This window comes from Nicotiana tomentosiformis, chromosome 9, assembly GCF_000390325.3.
Source record: "Nicotiana tomentosiformis chromosome 9, ASM39032v3, whole genome shotgun sequence".
Taxonomy (NCBI): Eukaryota; Viridiplantae; Streptophyta; class Magnoliopsida; order Solanales; family Solanaceae; genus Nicotiana; species Nicotiana tomentosiformis.
The window spans coordinates 17,249,016-17,271,521 of record NC_090820.1 but is presented as its reverse complement, the minus strand read 5'-3'; the positions used below and the strand labels follow the sequence as shown (position 1 = coordinate 17,271,521).

At 30.6% G+C, this 22,506-nt stretch overlaps 1 protein-coding gene and 1 long non-coding RNA gene across 2 annotated transcripts; one reads left to right on the top strand and one right to left on the bottom strand.

Moving 5' to 3' along the window:
• Positions 1–3: 3 nt before the first annotated feature.
• Positions 4–5,973, bottom strand: LOC104104545 (long-chain-alcohol oxidase FAO1). Its single transcript, XM_009612655.4, has 3 exons — positions 5,698–5,973; positions 5,062–5,334; positions 4–1,926 (listed from the first exon to the last, which is right to left on the bottom strand). The coding sequence occupies exons 1-3, from the start codon at positions 5,905–5,907 to the stop codon at positions 181–183; spliced, it is 2,229 nt and encodes a 742-aa protein (XP_009610950.1). The 5' UTR covers positions 5,908–5,973; the 3' UTR covers positions 4–180.
• Positions 5,974–17,444: 11,471 nt separating this feature from the next.
• LOC104104544 (uncharacterized) lies at positions 17,445–18,819 on the top strand. Its single transcript, XR_011411086.1, has 2 exons — positions 17,445–17,683; positions 18,380–18,819. It is a non-coding gene; the product is annotated as an uncharacterized lncRNA (long non-coding RNA).
• Positions 18,820–22,506: the final 3,687 nt, after the last annotated feature.

Genomic DNA, 22,506 nt, shown 5'->3' with positions numbered 1-22,506 from the left:
ACAAAACACGAATACTTTGTTTATTGAGATCCTCTTGAATCCACTAGTTTTACATATCTGACTGGTTAAAACTGAAAAATGTTTTACATGCAAATTACAAATATATGATCTTACAAAGAAGACAAGGCACACAAGTTTGTATTGAAGTGGAATATATATAGAGGAGAAATAGAGGACTACTTATCTTGAGAATTTGCCTTCTTTTATCGTCTCTGCTATTTTCTTGGATAGACAATATGCAGTGGACTGAATAGTGATCATTGGATTTACACCAACAGCACCAGGCAAAACACTAGCATCACAAACAAATAAGCCATTTGCTTCCCAACTCTCCCCATTCTCATCGACAGCGCCATCTTTTTTACTCATTCCCATCCTGCAACTTCCCATCTGATGAGCAGAACTATAAGTTGTGAAATTCTTTACAAGTGACTTTGGTCCCTCAGCTGCTGTGACTGTATCAAGAAAAGCCTCAATTTCTTTTTCACTTTTTCCCTTACATTTCATTCTCTGTCCATCGCTACGTTGAGTACCTACCTCATCAGCTCCTGCTGCTATCAAGATCCTTAAAGCTTGTCTTAGCCCTTGCTTCAAACTTTCTTTGTCCATAGCATTGAACTTATAGCTTATTCTTCCATCCGATCTCACTTTCCCCGATCCTACATCTTTAACCATGGCAAACAAATGCGCTGTTCTTGAATATTTCAGTAACCTATTCTTCAAGTCCTCTCCAGACGTCCAAGGACATAAGGCAGCGAACGATCCTGGTCCTAAAGCAGGAGCTTCTATAATAGCTCTTACATTGGAGTCATAACTCTCGACTTTGTGTACTGAGGTAATGATTCCTCCTTCATATATTTTTCCCTTGAAGTTTGACTTGGACTCAGGAAAGTACCCCCATGCCATTATAACTGGATGAAGATGGAGATTTCGGCCAATGTTCGGATTTTTCAAACCACTGGAGATCATAAGTGGAGGTGTCAAAAGAGAACCACAAGCTGAAATGGTCACTTTTGCCTCAATACATATCCTCTTTGTGATATCTTTATTTGTACTTGTTGCAATCACTCCTAAGCATTTCTTGTCTCTTGTTTTCCCATACTTGTTCTTTTCTAGTATGAATCTCTCAGCTTTGCATCCTGTTATAATAACTGCTCCACATTCTACAGCATCCACTAGCCAAGTTGTATCAGTTCCTTTCTTCTCACCTCTTCTACAGCCGTAGCAGCACGAGCCACAATAATGATTCTCGGATGAGTTTCGTGCCACGCCTTCAACTTCAAGACCAAGATTTTCACACCCTTTTCGGAGAATTTGATTCTGAAGACCTTCTTGTGTGCAATTTTCTGTCACACCGATTCGTTCACAAACTTTGTCCATAACTGACACATACTCAGGGCTTTGGAATATTGGGAGTCTTTTATCGTCGCCCCATTCTTGTATAACAGAATCAGGTGTCTTAAGGCAGGCTGACCAATTAATCGCAGAGCCACCACCAACTGTTGATCCAGCCATGATCATTATTTTCGCATTCAAAGTTGACAGTATACCTCCTGATTCATACATTTGATTCATTGAAGGTCCTTCAAGGGACGAATAGTCGGATTTGGTGTAGTAGTTTCCTTTTTCGAGGACGATAACTTTGTTGCCAGAACTTGCAAGAACACTTGCTGCAACACCTCCACCACAACCTGAGCCAACAATAACAACATCACATTGAACTTTGTACATGTTGTTTTTGGTGTCTTCTATAACTTTTAGGCCTTTTTGGACAAGGGACTTTACAACAGTTGATTCTGTCTCATAAATTGTCTCTACAATTCCCTTCTCAAGAGGTCTTTCCTCAGCTGTTTCTGAATGTTTCTCTTCATTGTCTACTTGATATCCAATGTCATCCCATGCTTGATTTTTAGAATCTTCACCAACCTATGACAAGAAAAGGACACCTCAGTTCAGCTTTTTTAGCTTGTACAGACAAACTTCTCTATAACAGTCTTATTTGTTTCGATACTTTTTGGCTGCTATAATGAAGTATTGTTATAGAGGATATATATTTTAACATCTATGTTGCTCGGACTCTCCGAAAATGTTGTCGGGTGCGTGTCAGATCCTCCAAAAATAGTGTAGTTTTGGAGGATCCGACACGGGTACGACATCATTTTGGAGAGTCCGCACTATATAGTATAACACAGCATAAGAATTAGTTCCGAGAAAAACTTAGCTTTTATAGTGAATGACTGTTATATATGAATACTGTTATAGAAATGTCTGACTGTATTATGTGGTTTTTTTGTTAACTTCCTTGAATCAAATGGATGTAAATTTGTTGAATGTAATATCAATCACTCACAAATTATGTCCAAGTTTAAGATAAATAATATGTACAATAAATCTACAAGTGAAGATCAAGATTTCCCTTTAAATGAATGGATCATTTGAAAGTAAAACAGCTAAACAAAAGAAATGTTACTACTTAGATTCATTATCAACTAGTACTTGATTTTCTTATCATTATTGGATGTTGTAGACTAGCTACTGTTCATATCTGAAGATCTCAAAACAAAGAAAAGCAAGTTGGTTGTTTGGTCGAAAATAACAAGGCATCATGCGGAAGCTAACAAAGCAAACCTTGATAACGATAGCAAAAAGACATTTACTAAAAGAGGCATAATTTATTTTAATACGGTCGGTCAATTAACCTGCATCGATCTAGTAATAAAATAAAATAGAACTTATCGAGAGAATAAATTTTCTACCTAAACAAGACTCTTTAACAACTACATTGTAGATATTGTATTGTGTTATTGTGCGAAGAAGAAATTCTCAATTTATAGAAGTGCGTCTATATTTTTCTTTTAGGAAAAGTAAAATTAATTAAGGTAAACTATTTTCCCTTACTTCAAGAATAAGTAAAATGCAAATATAAATAGAAAATCATGTCAAAATCCTAACACTGGTGTCACTGAAGTCCTTTTTCTGATCAAGAAAACATAAATTAGTGGTTGTTGTTGTTATGTCGTTTTCCATTCAAGATCACAGAATTCTAAGAACCAAAAGTAGAAAAACAAATTGTAATCATTTAGTCAAAAAGATGTACTCTATTAAAAATCTTGGGACCAAATAATAGATAAGGTGTCTTTTCTAGTGAAAGAAGAAATTGGTCTACGAGTAAATAATTAATAACACATGATACTGACTAGGGGTGGCAAAACAGTAAAAAAAAAATAGTTAACCACTGGTTTGGATAATAAATTTTTTAAAAATGGATGAAATATGAATAAAAATCATATTATCCATTTAAAAAATATTTAACCAATGAGTTTAACTTTTATATTTGTAAAACCTCAAATTAGGAGTTGCTCGAGTTTGAGAGAATATGATTTCTCCGGGTCGAATAATTTATTCATTTTTTATTATCCATTTTTGATTCGTCCTATATCTGACCCGTCCTATATCTGACCCGACCCGTCCGTTTGTCACTGTTAGCATATCAAAAACTCCAAAACTATAGAGCTGTCATTTTCAACCACCTAACTTCTAGAAAAAAATTTATTTTTATAAATGTTTTTTTTTCAACAAATAAACAGTGACAAATTATAAGATATGTTCAATGGTCACAGGTTTAAAGTTGCAAAATCTGGCTTAAGGGCCAACTTAAAGTGACTTGATATATATAAGGCTATTTTGCATGTCATGTGTTCTAATGTGATTAGCTAGCAACGAAAAGGACCATTATCCGCACTAATCCGATACATACATTAAAATTTAAAAATAAAAATAAAACATTAATTTTTTTACCTAAATTGTTAGGTAATTGTAAACTTTTTTACCTCATTTCAATAAGTAGTTACGGTAAACTACTTTAGATTTGATGTAAAGGCATGTAGGAGTAAGAGGGTGTTTGGCTAAGATTATAAACTAGTCAAACTGGCTTATAAGCTGGTCAAACTGGCTTATCTACGCGTTTGGTAAATACTCAAAGTGCTTATAAGCCAAGTGCTTATAAGCTAAAATCAGCCATAAGTCATAAGCCGGTTACTCCCAACTTATGGCTTTTCAACTTATAAGCACTTTTAGTTTGACCAACACTTTTACTAGTTTATCCTTAATAATATTTTTTAATTCACAAAATACTTTTCCCAAAATAAATTTCTTAACTTTCTCTTCATTCCATATTCGTTATTAATTCTTTTCTTTACAAAGAAATTATTAATTTATAATCTTTTGAAAAAGATTCAAGGGTATTTTAGTCATTTTAACAAAAGAATAGCTTATTAGCATTTTTTAATCAAACACATCAACTGCTTATTATCAGTTTCAGCACTTCTATCCAAACACGTAAATGCTTATTTTAAAAATCAGTTTCAGCATTTAAAAAAACTTTTCAGCACTACAAGCTTATCAGCTATTTGCAATGAGCTAATCCAAACGGGCTCTAAGTCTTTTTTTTCCAACAAACCATGAGAAGTCAATTTAAGACCAACAAGACTACTTTCTAAACAAACTTTTTCATTGTATCATGACTCATGTGGTACTCAACTTCTATTGAAAGAAGCTTTGAAATGAAAAATATTACTAAAAATAAGATGCTTATTTAATAATAGTAAGCCTAATGATAGTAAATAATTTCAGATGTTGACATGAACAAAGGCGAATTCAAAATTTAAAAGATCATTTTGTTGAAAATCAGTTATTTTAGAATTAATTATTTCGGGATTATTATCTCACCGTCTCATAGGAATAAAAATAACACTACAATCCCGGAATACCTAATCTAGCGTGAAATTAGTTATACCGCGATTTTATTTCAATCAAACGTGGGATAAACTCATCTCAAATTTAATTTTAAGATTAATTATCCGTTATCCCTCGAGCTCGTAAGTTCACCTCATGATCCATTTTGTTAGGACACTCAAGCCTAGCTGGCCATCGAGGGAAACCACATTTACAGCACATATCCCAAGAAAAAATATTCAAAAAAAATGATAAAGAGACAACAAAGCCCTTGAAAGTATGTACATAGCATTTTGAAAAATGTTAAGAGAAAAGAAGAAGAATTACCTGAGTAAAGAAGATGTAGAGAGACAAGAACTTGATAAACAAAAATGCCAATCTAACAGGAGTTAAGAATCTGTTTTTGAACCATTTCTGCAGCACAATCTCTCTTTTCTCCAATGGAATATCACAGAATTTATTGATGTAAGGCCATTTTTGGACAAAACAAAATGATCCACAAAGTAACAAAGTCCCAAATCTTGTTGATAGTATTCTTAACAAACCCCTCAACAAGATTATTGCTTCTGAAAAACCCCTTTTCATTACAACCTCTGCACACTGCAAATGATCAAACAAAAATTTAAAAAAAAAAAAAGACAACCCCACTTAGTAGGCGTTTGGATATAAAAATTGTAATTCTTAAAAAAAAAAAATAGTATTTAGAATTAAGTTGAAAAATGATATTTGAAATCTGAAATTATATTTGGACATGCATTTAACTTGAAAAAATATTGTGGTTAGAGAAATAAAACTTCCGAAAAATTTGAAAAAGTGATTTCGGAAAAACTCATTTTTAAAAAATCTTCAAGAACTTACAAAATTTAATGGATAAATACATTTTTGAAAAAAAAAAATCTATAGACAAACGGGTCCTTAATTACTTCAATATTTGACCCAAAAAAGAAAAGGTATTTGACTTACCTCATCAGGAATTGGATACTGAGAACCAGAAGCTCTATGAAGGTATTGAATATTTTGGCTATTGTTTTCTGGGATTTCATTTTGAGGAAGAGGAGGAAGAATTGTTTCACAAATACTAGTCAAAGTTTCCATTTCTGAAGAAGAAAAGCCATGACTATACTTTGTTTCTCTTCTTCCTCCTCTAAGTAAAGGATGACTTTTTTTCTCCATTTTTCTTGCTGCTTTTTTCTCTTATGGATTATTGGTTTTCACTAACTGTTGTTGATATTTGTAAAGAAACTTTTGGTATTTATAGAGGTGATGACTTGAGTATCTTTCTTGTCTCTTTCTCCATGACAAAAATCTAATATTTTATTCTTTTTTTTTTCGTCTTTCTTTTCTTTTTCTTTTTTTTTGTTTGTTTAAGGCCTTGTATTTTTTTTTATTTTTTTTTCACTAATTCATTTGGTTCGATTAATTCGGATTTTTAACATTTAGGACACACTAAAGGGAAAGCCGTCTCTTTAAGGGAGTTTTTCTGTTTTCAAAACTCGAATTCAAGAATTATGCTTAAGAGTGCAAGATATCATCTATTCAATCAGTGGTGAAGCTAAATTTAATGAAGAAAATTCAAATCGAAAAATTATGTTGTGCAAAAAGAGTAAAATAATTTTATGTATATACAGTCAAACCTCTCTATAACATTCTCGTTTGTTCCGAAATATTTTTCCTCCTATAGTGAAGTGTTGTTATATAGGACATATATTATAACATAATATAATATTCGGTTCCGAGAATAACTCAACTTTTATAGTGAATGACTATTATATAGGGATGTTGTTATAAAGAAGTTTGATGGTATAAATTTTTTAATACTCATGAAGCGCTTTAAAAATTATTCAATATCACATATTTAAGTCTGTGATGACCCAATATGTTTTCTTTAATTTAAATATTATTTCTGTATTCTAAAATCTCAAATAGCACCATTTAGCTTTCTCGACTTGCGTGCGCTGTCTTTATAATTTTTTTGAAAGCTTTTATGTGAAAAATAGATTAAAATGTGAAATAGAGCTTTAAAACTCAACTGAGTTAACTTTGGTCAATATTTTAAGCAAACAGACTCGGATCAGTGTTTTGACAGTTTCGGTAAGTCAGTATCGTGATTTGGAATTTGGGCGTATGCCCGAAATTTAATTTGGAGGTCCCTAGCTTGAATTATCGCCAGTTGACGAAAACTAGAAACTTAAAGGTTTAAAGATTTCAAAATTTGACCACAAATTGACTTTTATTGATATCAGGGTCGGAATCCAGTTCTAAAAATATTCATAAGTGTGTTATGTCATTTATGACTTGTGTGCAAAATTTCAGTCAATCAGACTTGATTTGATATGTTTCGGCATCGAATGTGAAAGTTGAAAATTCTTAAGTTCCTTAAACTTGAATTGGGCTATGATTTGTGGTTTTAGTATTGTTTGAATGATTTGAGGTTTCAACTAAGTTCGTATGATATTTTAGGACTTGTTGGTGTATTTAGTTGAGGTCCCGGGGGCCTCGGATGAATTTTGGATGGTTAACGGATCGAAATTTGGACTTAAACAGCTGGTGAAATTTTCTGATGCCTGTATCTGGTTTCCTTCATCGCGTTCGCGAGGGGAATCTCGTGTTCGCGAAGAGGAAATTCGGACTTGCCATTTTGTGCTTTCGTGTTCGCGACCGGGGGCATGCGTTCGCGATCGAGGCCTCGCGTTCGCGAAAGGGAAAGCCGACCTGGGAAAAATTTAGTCTTCGCGTTCGCGAGACCAAGCTCGCGTTTGCGAAGAAGAAATCTGTGGCAACACAAAATGTACTTCGCAAACGCGAGGGACCTGTCGTGTTCGCGAAGAAGAAATCCCTGGACAGCAGAACTTAAGTTCTGAAAATGGGATTTCGTCCCAGTTTTCTTTATCCACGATTTTGAGCTCGGGTAAGGCGATTTTTGGGCGATTTTTTACGAGTAAACATTGGGGTAAGTGTGTCTTATCCTATATTTATTATATTTCATGATTCCATACTCATTTACATCATGAATCCGTGAATTTATGGAAGAAAAATCAGATTTTTGTAAAATCTTCTAAAAACGAAATTTATGATTTGAAGGTCAATCCGATGCCGGAATTAGATAATTTTTATATGGTTGAACTCGTATTGGAACGAGTGTTCGGATTTCGTGAGTTTTTCCTAGATTCGAGACGTGGGTCCCACTGTCGGTTTTTAAAATAAATTTTAGATTTTAATCCGAAAAATTAGTAAATTCATATGGAATTAATTCCTACGATTCGTGTTGAGTATATTGAATTGTTTGTGTCTAGATTTGAAGTTTTCGGATACGAATTCGCAAGGAAAAAGTTTATTGGAATGTTGAAATTGGTTGCGAAGCGAGGTAAGTGTCATGATTAACCTTGATTGAAGGGAATAGAACCCTTGAATTATTTGTTATGTGAAATTTATGTGAACGACATATAAGCGAGGTGACGAGTGTCTATACGTCGTCAAATTAATTATTTGCGTAATTATTTGAAAATCATAAATTATTTTAAATCATGAATTAATTATTATATTAATTATTTCTCTCATATTTCTTGCTCAATATTATGCCTCGAATCCATGCTATAATTGCTACATGCTTATTTGATTTATGTGACTTAATTGCTACTTGACATTTAGCATACTAATTATTAAATTATATATTTCCTCCTTAATTTCCACAATTAATTGCTACTTGTCATAATTATTTTTTAAAAATAAATCATAATTATTGTATGCTTGTTGCCTTATAATTTTATATTAATTATTGTATTTATTGGAGTAATTTATTTTATAAGAATTGGTAAATTATATTATTTGAGGAGCGGGTTGCACGCCGCAACAAAATTGATTGAAATGAATATATTGGAGGAATGGGTTGCACGGCGCAACAGAATTGATTGAAAAGATATATTGAGGATTGAGTTGTACGCCACAACGAGATTAAATAAAAATAAATATATTGTGGGATCGGGTTGCACGCCGCAAACGGAATTGAATATGATTATATTTTGGGATCGGATTGCACGCCGCAACGGAAATTGGTTGAAATAATAATTGGTTATGATTGTCGAGTTGGCTTCAACTGTTGAAATGAGTTACCTGTTTTATTTCTATTATTGCGTACATGTTAATGTAAGTGACCTGCCTTAGCCTCATCACTACTTCGTCGAGATTAGGCTCGGCACGTACTGGGTACATGAGATCGGTTGTACTCATACTACATTCTGTACTTCTTGTGCAGATACCTGAGTTGGTCCCAATGGGGTACAGTAGATTTGCTCGGATTCAGCTATTCGCAGGATACTTGAGGTATAACTACATGGCGTTCGCAGTTCTAAGCAGTTCTGAAGTCCCCTTCCACTCTATAGTAGTTGTGTATTTTTTTCAGACAACTTTATTTTTATTTAGACCTTTATTTGTATTATTCTAGTAGCCCGTGCACTTGTGACACCAGTTCTGGGATGGTAGTTAGACATCGCTATTATTATGGATTATTTACTTTATTTCCGCATTCACTACAAGAAAAGTACTAATTACCTGGGGATTTTATTCGCAGATAGTACATGCGGATTTTCATGGGGAATATTAAAATTCCTAAATTTAAAATATTTTACCTGCGAAAAATAATTTTCTAGGATAATCCGTAGGTAACGTTGGCTCCATTATGCGCCAAAATATTTTCTGGAAAATTAACTTGGGAAACTAATCGGCAAGTACATTTTCGTAAGAAAATTCGCAGGTAAACAGATAAAGAAAAAAAAAATCCTATGTTAATCTGTAGGAAAATCCAAAGGTGACTTTACATGCGAATTTAGTTGGGGATATTTTCTTGGGGATTTGCTTATTTGGGGAATTACTGGACATATTTTTGCGAATCTTAGCTGGGGATATTTTCTTAGGAATTTACTTGGGGATTCTTTTAGCTATGGAAGTACCTGAGAATGTTGTTGTTGTAGATTTAGTTAGGGATATTTTCTTGACGAGTTACCTAGGGATTTTCTTACTTGGGAAACTACCTAGAGATTATGTTGATGTGAATTTAGTTAGAATTTTTTTGGGGGGATTTACTTATTTGGGGAAATTACATGAGAATTTTATTATAGTAATATTTGCTAGAAATTATTCTTGATAATATTCCTTGGGATTTACCTAGAAATTATATTTCCTAAAAACTTAACTAGAGATTATTTGTGTGATTTCAGGTGGGAATTGTTTTTTTTGAGAATTTACTTGAGTATTTCATGATCTAATTTTGATTGAGGATTATTTCTTAGGATTTAGATTGGTTGATATAAAGGACATAATAAAGCTAAGATATGACTACATTTGACATATTTCAGCTAATATCATCAGAAAATATATTGAATGTAACTAAATGATTGAAAAGTATTTCAGTTTAATTTCTAAGCATAGGAAAATTATGTTACATTTATAAAAATGAACTAATTTTTATTAACTTTCTATCTTATGTATTTTATTTTTTACATTTATTTAATAAAGATAAAATTTAACTATAGTATGTATAAAATAATGTAGTTTGAGATTGTCAATATTGAAACTTAATATCGAGTGATCTTATGATTCTACTTTCTAACATCATCACTTTGATTAAATCCTACCATTATTAAAATAAGTTAATCCTGCATACTTTATTAGGATTAGCGAAATAACTTTTACTAATTATCATGTCCAATGTGTTTAAGTCATGTTAACTAATTTCTTTATATAAAAAAGAAATTAATATGTTATTCAAAAAATTTAATAAAAGTTTGAAAAAATAATTAAGAATATATTAAAATTAAAAGTAATATAAACGTAATTTGCCATTACTTGGAAAAGAGTGTTTCATTTGATTTATGAATCCTTAATTAATGTATCCTTTTACAAAATAAATAATAACAATAATAATAATAATAATAATAATAATAATAATAATAAGTAAGAATTAGTATTTAGAGAGTACTGCATTGGGAAGTGGCTAGTGGATTCTTGTCCCACATCGGTCAATAGTTGTAAATTTTTCCACTTTATAAGCTGAGCTTGTTGGAAATTTGGTGGTGTGCTTGCGGTAAGTTTGTCTTGTGGTTTAATGTAATAAACTTCTCAAGTAAAGAATTTAAACTTCTCAAGTAAATGTAATAAACTTTTCAAGTAAAGAATTTAATATGATAAACTTCTCTCAAGTTATGTAATAAACTTTTCAAGTAAAGAATTTAATATAATAAACTTCTCAAGTAAAGAATTTAATAAATAATAAAACGGAAATATAAAATCGAAATATGTCCGGTGGGTTACATTTATACATTTAGAATATCCTAACCGTGGGTGGGGGAGGCCATATATAGAGCGTACAAAAAATAATATATGTGGGAGGTTGACTTAAAAAAAAATATATATATAACTACTATGATAATTTTACATTTTTATCTAAAAATGTCGACATATGGGAATTTTCATGGGGATTTACTTTCACCTATTTTCCTATCAAAATCCGCAAGAAAACTCTCAACATTCATTAAATTTTTACCAAAATTTTCATACGAATATTTAGAATTTCATACAAAGAAATCCGCAAGTAATTTACATGCGAATTTAAAATCCCAGGTAGTTTACATGCGGATTTAAAATCCTCATGTAAATTACTTAGGGATTATTAAAATTCGCAGGTAATAATTACCTACAAATATTTTTCCATCGGAATTCTTTTGGAAGGAAAATTCGCAGGAAACTTAGTTTTCTGCGGAATTTCTTATATAATCCCCAACAAAATCCTCATGTAATACGTGATTTTCTTGTAGTGATTTTTTTTTTTTGTTATTAATTAATTTAAAATTATTTAAAAATGGCTAATATTATTCTAACGTTGGCTTGCCTAGCAAGTGGAATGTTAGACGCTATCACGGTCCCGAAGGTTGGAATTTCGGATCGTGACAAGTCTTAAATACGGGGATTCGAAAATGGCTACTATGTGGTGAGGAATCCAATCACTTATGTAATATTTTCCTCTACTTTCCTTTCCCAGAAAAAAACATAAATGTAGCATTTTTGTATTTTTTTTCTTTTTCTTTTTTTTGAATCTTATCACAGTTTCTGGCTCGTATATCTAAGGCCAGTATAGTCATTGCCGAATTAATTGGTTATACTAAAAATGTAAACGTGAAGATTGTACGAACCACATATATTTTAAGACCCCAATTGATATGATCCACTTGATATATATTAATGTATGTGGTCTATCTCTATCCTGAAATATCAACAACCATTATTATTTTTTTCAGAAAAAAAAAGAAATTAATTTTTTTAATGTTACTTTACTTGATAGATAAATGTTTGGTTGAGACTTCAAACATTTTAGGTACTTATCAATTTCTTCTTAATTTGCATTAACTGTACAAAAATATTTTCATTGGTCTTAGAAACTTGTTTAAGACTCTAGAAATTTCTCTGAGTGATTGTGAGTGTGAGAGGAGTGGCAATTTTGGTTTGTCTTTTGTTATTACCAAATTCTAAAGATATGGTTAGGTTTCTTGTAGAAAATGCATGTTTATGTCTTTCCTTTAATTAATTTAGGGTTTTCATTCCTTTTAATCCTAGATTTGTGGTTATAGATCTAGAGGTAATAGTATAAGAAATAATGTCGTTAGTTGGACTTCCTAGTCACTAGACAATCCTAGAAGAGGAAAATTATAGTATAAAAACTTTTTGTACATATATATTAAATCTTATACATTATTAATAAAAGAAGTGTGATATATAATTATGATAATTAAATCTGGTGATGGCGCGTTATTCCTATAACAGTCAACGCATGGAAATTAATTAAACGCTTCCAATATTTTAAGAGCCAATCGAAAAGATTTATTTGGAATCAATTCCAATATGAGCACGAATAAAAAAGTTTAATTTAGAATGGAAATACTACAATTTTGTTTATCTATTTAGATAGAGAGTTTATTCAAATAAGTTTTAATTTTCTATTTGCTTGTATGAGTACGAAGGTAGAAACTAGAAACATGTTTGTCAAGATACTTTCATTCATGTATTTTTGGCTTTTATTCTTCTGTTTTAAATTGGAACTAAAGTCAGATGAATAAAATGTGTCTCTTTCCTAATTCAATTAATTATAAGTTCATAATAAGAAAATGATATTTTTAGCGTTAAAATAATATCTGGAATTTTTAAATAAGAATCAGCTTGCATAATTGAAGCTAATTGCGCAAACTTTAACCATTACGGTATACAACTCTTTGTACTTTAATTCACAAGAAGAATTAACCTAAATTGTTCTGACCCAACCACTTAAACTAAAAATAATCGGTAAATGTATAATATATGTATAATTCATGTCTAATATACACACGTTGTAATATTACTATTATAACGCACATTGCAAACTTTAGCACTCCATTTTTTCTAGTGAACATATAATACTAAGTAGGCGTTTGGACATAAAAATTATAATTTTTGAAAAAAAGTAGTATTTGAAGTTAAGTCGAAAAATAGTATTTGGAATTTGAAACTATGATTGCACATACATTTCACTTGAAAAAATATTGCATTTTTGTGAGTGCCGTAAAAAAAAAAAAATCTAAAATTTTGGAAAAGTGGTTGGTTTTTGAAAAACTCATTTTCGAAAACTCTCCAAAAACTTATAAAATTTCATGGACAAATAAATAAATAAAAAAAAACTAAAACAAATCTACGGACAAAGGGTCCTAAGTTTTCTTTTGAAAATCCCCCACCCCCCCCCCCCACCCCCCCCAAAAAAATGCAAAAAAAGTATCTCGTGATGACATCATTCCCATAACAGTCAATACATGTAAATCTATATCTACATCTATACTATATTAAAAATACGAAAGCCTTATCAAAATATTGTTCATCTTTTTTATCCTCATAAGTGCATTATATGTTGGATATACTTGTAATTGTAATTATTACTTATTATTTTTTAGCAAAATTAAAACTAACGTGTGCTTCCTTTTAGGTTTAGAATTCTTTAGAATTTACATTGTTTGACATTCTTGGATTTTTTTCGTTGGTTTTTGTTTACTTTAGTTTTAGGATTCTTGGATTTTTTTTTCGTGGTTTTTGTTTCTTTTGTTTTAGGATTCCTTAGATTCTTACTTTATAATTACGGTAAGTCTTTTTTTCATTATTGTCCTTTTTGTGTTTGTTTAGGATGCAATTTCTATTGTCTCTTTTTCGTAGGTATAGGATTCAATGTATACTGTAGTTTATGGTAACGTTGTGTTTTTACTTTGTTTATGTTAAAAAAGTTTAGAACCAAAATAATTTAGAAAAAGGAGGAATTAAACACTTCTATTAAAGAAGTCATTATCCTACGTTCTTTACCATAAACAGCATTGACATCCGCATAAATAAATTTGCTTGTGATTTAAGGTAAATTTTCTACCATGTACTATATTCTTAATAATGGTCGTTCGTGCTTTATTAATAAACAACTCCACATTGAATATTTGTCAATTATGATTTTTTGTTTACAATATCTCCTATATGATCATTGTTTTAATATTGACTTATATACAAATGGTGTATAGACTGTTTGGATCGTTGCATTCATCACATAAAATTGGTTAGGCATTCTAACTCATATCAGTTGAATATTTTATTAATTTACTTGACAGTTTTAAATTGACGTGTGCTTCCTTTTAGGTTTAGAATTTTTTAGAATTTACACTATTTGAGATTCTTGCCTTACGGGTTTTTTTTCCTTTTGATTTTTGTTTCCTTTCGTTTTAGAATTCTTGGGGATTTTTCTTCATTGCTTTTTCTTTTTGTCCATATCTTGCTTTGAGCGTCCAAACATAATGCTTTAGAAATTCTTTGTATAGGTAAGTTTGTGCTTCACTATCTTTTGAGCATATCTCAAAATATACGGTGAACATGTTTCTCGTGGCACATGTTATATCATTTTGCAAATTTTGTTTGCTCCAATAGTACATTAATTATTGGTATTCCGTTAGAAGTTGCGCTATTAATTATTTCAAATCTTTTTTATAAGAGCAGAAACGTTCAAAATGTAGCACACACATGGAATAGGCACAAAGTTAAGTCTCCAAATTAATAGCCATTAATTGAAAATACAAATACCAAATAAGATACTACTTAGATACCAATAATATAGTAACCTAGAATAGCTTAAAAGATTGATTAACGAGCTCCTCCTTAAAGTTATCTGATGCAAGGTTTGGTAAAAACATGGATAGCAGAAGCAGGAAGGCTCCATAAATGAAAATACACTATAAAGACTACAGTAAAAAATAGAAAGTACTACATGCACTACAAAAAAAAAACCCAATTGCTAACGGATTTTACCAACTACCCGAATTTGTTAGTGTATTAGCAACAAATTACTAACAAAATCCTAACTAATTTATTTTTCAAAATTTAGTAACGGATTCCTAACGAATTGCCAACCAAAATTTTACTAACTAAATAATTTAGTTGGTAAATATGGCGGAAAAATGGCGGCTAATATAGCAACTGCTTACTAACGGATTACCAACTCAAATATTACCAATAAACATGTTTCGTTGGTAATATTACCAACGGCGTACATATCCGTTATTAAATATGGTGGAAAAAATGAAGTATAGTTTATTAACAGATTACTAACGAATTACCAACCAACTATTTACCAACAGAAGGATTTTGTTGCTAATTTTACTAACCAATTTAAAATGCGTTAGTAAATTACCAACCAAATGGTATCTGTTAGTAAACTTGCCAACTGGTACTAAATCGGTTGGAAATCTTTACTAGTAGATCAAGATTATGGTTTGTAATTTATTAACAGATTAAAATTAATTGTTAATATTACTTACGATGTGGAATTTGTTAGTAATTACTACCAACGGAGCCTAGTTTTCATTGACAAATTACTATCTACTATTGAAATAGTTGGAAAATTTATCAATATAGAGATAAAATAGTTGGTAAATTACCAAATAGCGTTGAAACGATTGATAAATTTAACGATAGATATAAAATCAATTGATATTTTCTGACGAATCTAGCTTTTATAGTAAATATATCAATATATATCATCACACTCCAATATTGTTTGTGCACGAATTACAAATCATCTTTATACGAACTAGAGTCACACTCCAATCTTTAATAAAAAATTCACTTAAAATTATATTTTTCAGATATAAATATCCAAATATTTGGTTATAGACTTCCCACTAATAGGCACTTGGGCAACTTTCATTAATATAGTAGTATTAGTAGCCGCGATGCTCGTACATTATTAAAGAATATTAATTATATGAAAGTATGATCGATTTGAATTGTTCGAGTACTTCAAATCATATATTTTAACAAAATCATAAATTAAATATCATATTATCTCAATGTAAGTACCAAAAAATTTATCTCTTTTAGACTTTTATTCGATTGCTCCGAATTCATTTATTATTTGAAACTATCAATAATATTTTCGAGTATTATTTTTTACTTTATTTTTTTAAGTTAATTCAAAGTATACTTAGTGTTACTCTATCTCTATTTTTCTTTCTTTATACATTATTTTACTATGACAACATCTTACTTGGCTTTTTCATTTAGTATTTTACCTATAACTCAAAGATAATATAGTTTATTCTAATTTGTAAGGACTAATATTTTAATTTATTTGAATAAAACACAAGAATCCATCAAAACCAGTTCAGGATTCTTCTTAACCATCTAATTAGTTAGATCTAAATATGCGTCTTCTTCAATGCTTGAGAAAGAGCTTTAACCAGTTGAATGATTAATAGATCTCATTCAACTACTCTTTCAATTTCCTATATATCAAGCTCTAATTTTTTCTTATCTCATTCACATATTTTTTCCCCTCATTTCTTTTCTACTCCAAAGTACCTATATTGTTTTAACCCTTAGCTCCTTCTCTTTTTTTTCAACCGTGAATCAAATTAAATATTTTCTCTAACAAATAACGTGAAAGGATCTTATACTTCCACCCACAATTAGTCTACATACAAAAGCCCAACAAGCAATATTATCGACTCGATAATATAAAAGTTTATTCGAAGAGTTTATTGCTCACCTATAAATCTCGCCTTCTCAAATCTCTTGATTATAGTTTGGTGCATAAGAGAATGCCTAAGAGGAAAAACCAGCTAGAGTAAGTTTTTAATAAAAAAAGTATTTCAACGAGTTAGATTTATATTTATGTTCCTCATCTTTATCATATTCAAAACTATCACGATTAGAAAAAACAATATCTCATCAATAACTCTATCATGATTTGTTTTGAGAAAATTAGTTCGTTAAACCACTTAGGCTAATTTATTTATGTACTCATACTACACTTCTACACTAATTGTGTAGGTACTGAGCAGGTGCATCGGGTGCTCACTTAGGCGCGTAGTCGTATCAGCTGGAGACTTAGTAGTGAGTTGCTTTCCATGCTTCGGCCCACATCACCCGGAGTCTCCTTTCCCTATATTTATTGTATTCTATCTACTTTCATTCCAAACTGTAGATATAGTTAGGGGTGGGCATAGTTTGGGCAAACCTGAAATTCAAACCGAAATCCGAATTTTTTAGATTTTTGGTTTGGATTTTCGGATAACGGAATGGATTTGGTTTGGGCAAATCTGTGTTTGTAGTTTCATGAATCTCCTGCCCATGTGCATAAATAATATCCTCTAATGCATCTCGTAGACAGTAACCAATTGAACTCTTGCCTGGGTTCCCTCTCGTAGCACCATCAGTATTTAATTTTAGCCATCCTTCTCTAGGAAACTCCCAGATGATTCATTGAGCTCTTTTAAATTTTTTTCTTGTCAGAATTTTTGCATTTAAATTTGCTCATTTGTCCTTTGGATTTATGGAATATAGATATTCCTCTAAGAAAGCGTTTTTGAATATGACAATTAGATCTATAGTGCATCTTCTTTATAAGGTATGTGTGCCATTATATTGTTTATACACTTGCATATTCTTCTATTTCTTTTTGGGTTTTATATCTTAATCTTTTCCCCTTTTCCTCTTAAAGTAGTATAATATATGTGTGATTGAAACTGTTCTGAGATTCATAACTGCAGTCTTTATTAAGAATATTAGGTTCTGTAGCTGTGTCTAATACTGAGTTTTGATTTCTTAAAGGCATGTGATATTCTCTGCATTTCCTTTGTGACTGATTATTCCCAGTAGCAATAATTTTCTCTTTAGTAACTTTATAACTGTCTTGCCGAATTCGTCATACAATTGTATCATAAAATGAGAGTGTAACACAACCTTTGTATGCTCCTTAACTAGTTATTTTATCTATAGAATAACAAAACCTGTTGAATTTATGAACAGGAGTTATACTTCCATCTTACTTTACCTTTGAGATTTTAAAAATATGCACATATAAGCTATATAACATGTCACTGTTGAAATTATTACTTCTTTATTTGAAAGTATAACAAATTGATGACAAACAAGTAATGCAATTTATAGGGAAAAACATTGTTGTGTACATCAAAACAATTGTCTTTAAGGTGTTGTTATTGACATTTGAGTTTTCAGTTTTGTTGCCTTTATGACTGTGTTCTTGATGTTTTCTCTTTCAAAAGTTATAATTATAGAGTTTATATCATTTTATTTTGTTCAGGATGCCATAATGTCTAAAATTGCGTCTGCGTCTCAGCCTGAAGATGGGTCCAGTGAGCCTCCTGAAGTTGATTTCTCACAAATTTATTTGGAGGAAGTCGGTGTTAAGAAGACGCGCATTTATAGTCTTGGTTCTCAAGCTCCTTTTTATGGGCATGTTGGTGCATCCTTCAGTTCGATATCTCCACTTCAAGATCTAGACTTTAATGCTCGGGTGAATGAATGTGTCGGACATCGTTTGCAAGAAATTAAGGAAGAGATGAAGCATGAGATGAATTCTAGTATGTTCTTTGTTTTGTTTAAGTGTTTTTTAGATCTTTTAAAGCTTTAAATTAATATTAATACAATTATTAAAAATAAAAAATTTAATATACCCATTTAACTTGTAATAGTTGGTAACACATTTACAATTTGTTAGTAAATTTTATGACGAATTACTAACGTAATTTTTAAAAATAAATAACCATATTTGCTAACGAATTTGAAATTTGTTTGTAAATTACCAACAATTTACTAATCATAACTTTTCCATAGCTAAAATTACCAACCGATTGCCAATGTATTTTTAAAAATATACTATCGAATTTACCAACCAAGTTGGTATCCATTAGTATAGTTGCTAACGGAATACTAACGGAATTTTTCTTTGTTACTATATTTACCAACCAGTTACAAACACAATTTAAATAATGAAAAACCAATTTTACTAATTCATTTTCTATCTGTTAGTAAAGTTACTAACGGACTTCCAACCGAATTTTGGTTAGTAAATTTACCAACGAAAATCTTGGACTCAAGATTCAAAAATTACCAACAAATTTATTTGGTGTTTACTAACTGATTTTTAGTTGGTAATTTTACCAACAAATTCAAATTGGTTGGTAAAATTTACCATCGAGCCTTTTAGCAACGGATCAATATTCGTTGGTAATCTGTTAGTAACTCAAATTGCCAACCAATTTGATCAATTTACCAACAATTATTTTTGTTGGTAATTGGTTTTTTTTTTTGTAGTGATGGTAAATAAAATAACGTAAAACAACTTATTTCAAGTTCGGCTTTAGTGCTACTAAATTCACTTATTTTATTAAAATACAATTATATATTAGAAGTAAAACAACCTAATAAAAATAAGAACAAGCCTGTAATATGCTGAAGATAAAGAATTCAATAACAACAATTTAAATAAATGAAAAACAAATGCCAGGAAAAGATAGAAGAAAATGAAACTTCACATATTATTTCGAAAGCACATTTCTAAGACAATACATGATTGTATTTATTAGCAGCCGATTCTGTAATTAAATTTTAAAATACTAAAAACTGATAAAACATCAGGGCAGGAATTTTCATTCAAGAAAAGTGGTGCCATGAAATACTCAACAAGAAAAATAAGTTATTTTTGTTATTATCTTATTCTTGTTTAATTTCATTAAGAATTGCATGAATTTATTAACTTAATACATGTACAAGCATAGCTTATGATCAATAAGGACAAATAAGTTGTCTTAAATTATTTTATTAGTAATTATTATTAAAATCAATATTTATAGTAATTATGGGTATTTTATCAAACTTGCCGGTATTTTAAAGTCAAATTATACTTAAACATATTATAAATCTCAACAAATAATACAGTTAATTCAAACATTGTATTCATAAATACAATACAATATGATATAATACAATATATTATGAAATGATGAAAAAAATAATAAACCGAAGACATGGACTTCTGAATATTAATTACAAATAGAATGATTCTTCGTCTATTTTCTATAACTATATTTCTTTTTCACACATGTGTGATTACCTACAAATAATATTTTTGGAATACAGGTTGGCATTAAAGGAAAATGGATCAATCATGTTGTCACATCCCTTTTCTACCCCAAAAAGATAATGTGTGTTGATGGTGTGTTAAAGAGTTTTTCCAATTAAAGTAACAAACTTGAGTAGAGATTATTTTAGTGTTCAGAGTCGCCACTTGGAATTGATTTTTTTGGGTGTTCCAAGTCACCTTTTATTTGAATCCCTAGTCAAAGAAAGGTTTGACTCTATTATTATTGGTCTGTGAAAACAAAGTTCAGGTAAGGAATTCTGTTGACCGGAGAAAAGTTGTAAGGCATTCCCTGAGTCCCGTGGTTCTAGCACAGTCGCTTTATTGACTTAAAACTTAGCTTGAATTAATTTTGGCAAACTGTGATTTATATGCTTTTTATGTTTTACTTATCCGCTTTTAATACTTGCTTTATTAGAATTGATAAAGAATAACAAGATATCGTAACCACACTACGCAAGCGAATGCGTAGTCATGACAAGGATTATTAGCACACTATGACTTTTGGGAAAATTACTACATTTGAGAAAATTAATTTTTTTTGAAATTTATTAAAAGTTAACTATCACGCTACGCAAGCGAATCAGCGATTTTAGCAAAGAATTAACTAAAACTAATGGTTATGGTATGAGGTTATTGAACTAATTTATTGAATGTTAAACTTCACGTTACGCAAGCGATTCCGTGAATTTAAAAATACGCCTACTAATTGCCTAGCGTTTAAATTAATTTATTTGTTAAAACTATTTATTTAATAAAGAAACCTAGTGTTTCAAATACTGAATCAAAACTTGTTTACTACTTTAAACTTGACAAATTTAAATTTTTCAGTAGCCTTGGTGTTAAAAACAATGGCCAGCAAATTTAAACCAAAGGTGATAGTGGCCTAAAATATTCTTAAAATTAATGTAAACCCAACTAGGACATGTAGCTAAAAATAATGCATTAATGAACATTGACTTCTAGACATATAACTGAGAAACAAACATATGCATCAAGATCAACCAAACAAAAGTTCAAAATAGCAATAACACATTTAAAAAATTATTTCATTGGTTTTCTCCTCTCTCTCGCACACTCATCACATACTATTCCCCAACTTCATTTCAACTTAACCAAGAAGAGAAGTATTACTATCAGTTATTTTTAGCACTAAGAGAAAAATTAAAATAACAAAACCACAAATACATAAAACCAAGGCAAAAAAGTAAACTAAACTCTACATAATAATTCTAAAAGATGTTTCTTTTCCTTAACTAGATACACTTAACATAATGTTATTTGAGCTACACATGTAAAGAAAAATGGAAGATCAACCAAATATTACATATGTACATGCTGAAATATGACTATATGAATAACATGCTAAACATTCGTTTATTCCAGTAAAGCACATCAAGTGTATCCATATAGCTGAAAAAGAGCCATATCCTCATCCATTGAATATAAAAATCTCCATTACAAAGTTTAAGAAAATACCTGGATTGAAGAAAATAAATACAGCAGTGAAGAAATATAGCTCAGCAGGAAAAAAAAACAACAGCAAACACAAACAGAAAACAGCAGCAGTTTCGATTAAACAGCCCGAAAACCTTAGAAGAAACCCAGAACCAGCTCTAAAGAAGACTTATACTTTTTTAAAAGTTTGCACTCTAAAATTTACTCACAAAGATCACTATTTTATCTTACTAAAGGGTACTTTAGTTGCTGATTTTTTACTCTTCAAGTTGTATTTTTAGGGTGTAAAGACCGCCCAACAAATATGTGATCCCCGTTCTCAAGTGAGGAAATAACAACCCCTTAAATAGGCAAATAAAGTCTCTTTTTTGGGACAGATTTTGGTTCACCAAAAATCTATCCAAAAACTGACTCTGTGTGCTAAATACTGTTCAAGATCTGTCCCAAAGATGAAAGGACAACCTGAAAATCTGATGTATCAGAAGCAAGGAGAAAAAATATCATTTCAGCCACCCTACTAGTAAAAGTAGGCTACTATTATCCTATTTTGTGATAAAATAAACTAAACTTCAGATTTTAACCATCAACAACAAACTACTTTCTCAACACAAATCATACTTGAACAACTATGAACTGACAAAGTATAAACGAGACTAAAAACGTAATTGAACTAAGTATTCAAACCAACTTGATTGGAATGAATTCGATTTGTGCAAACTAATTACTAAACAAATAACTAAATTCACAAACTAATGCTCAAAACAGAACGAGCATCATTAATAATCGGACAACGACTAACAACAACTAAATAATCGACTAACTACGTGAAC

Bases quoted from the DNA above. Each gene is read 5' to 3' on its own strand.
- LOC104104545 (XM_009612655.4), bottom strand. From the start codon at position 5,907: ATGGAGAAAAAAAGTCATCCTTTACTTAGAGGAGGAAGAAGAGAAACA. The intron at 5,335-5,697 runs GTAAGTCAAATA...GATCATTTGCAG, and splicing joins AGTATCCAATTCCTGATGAG to TGTGCAGAGGTTGTAATGAA. The intron at 1,927-5,061 runs GTAATTCTTCTT...TTCTTGTCATAG, and splicing joins TCTACATCTTCTTTACTCAG to GTTGGTGAAGATTCTAAAAA.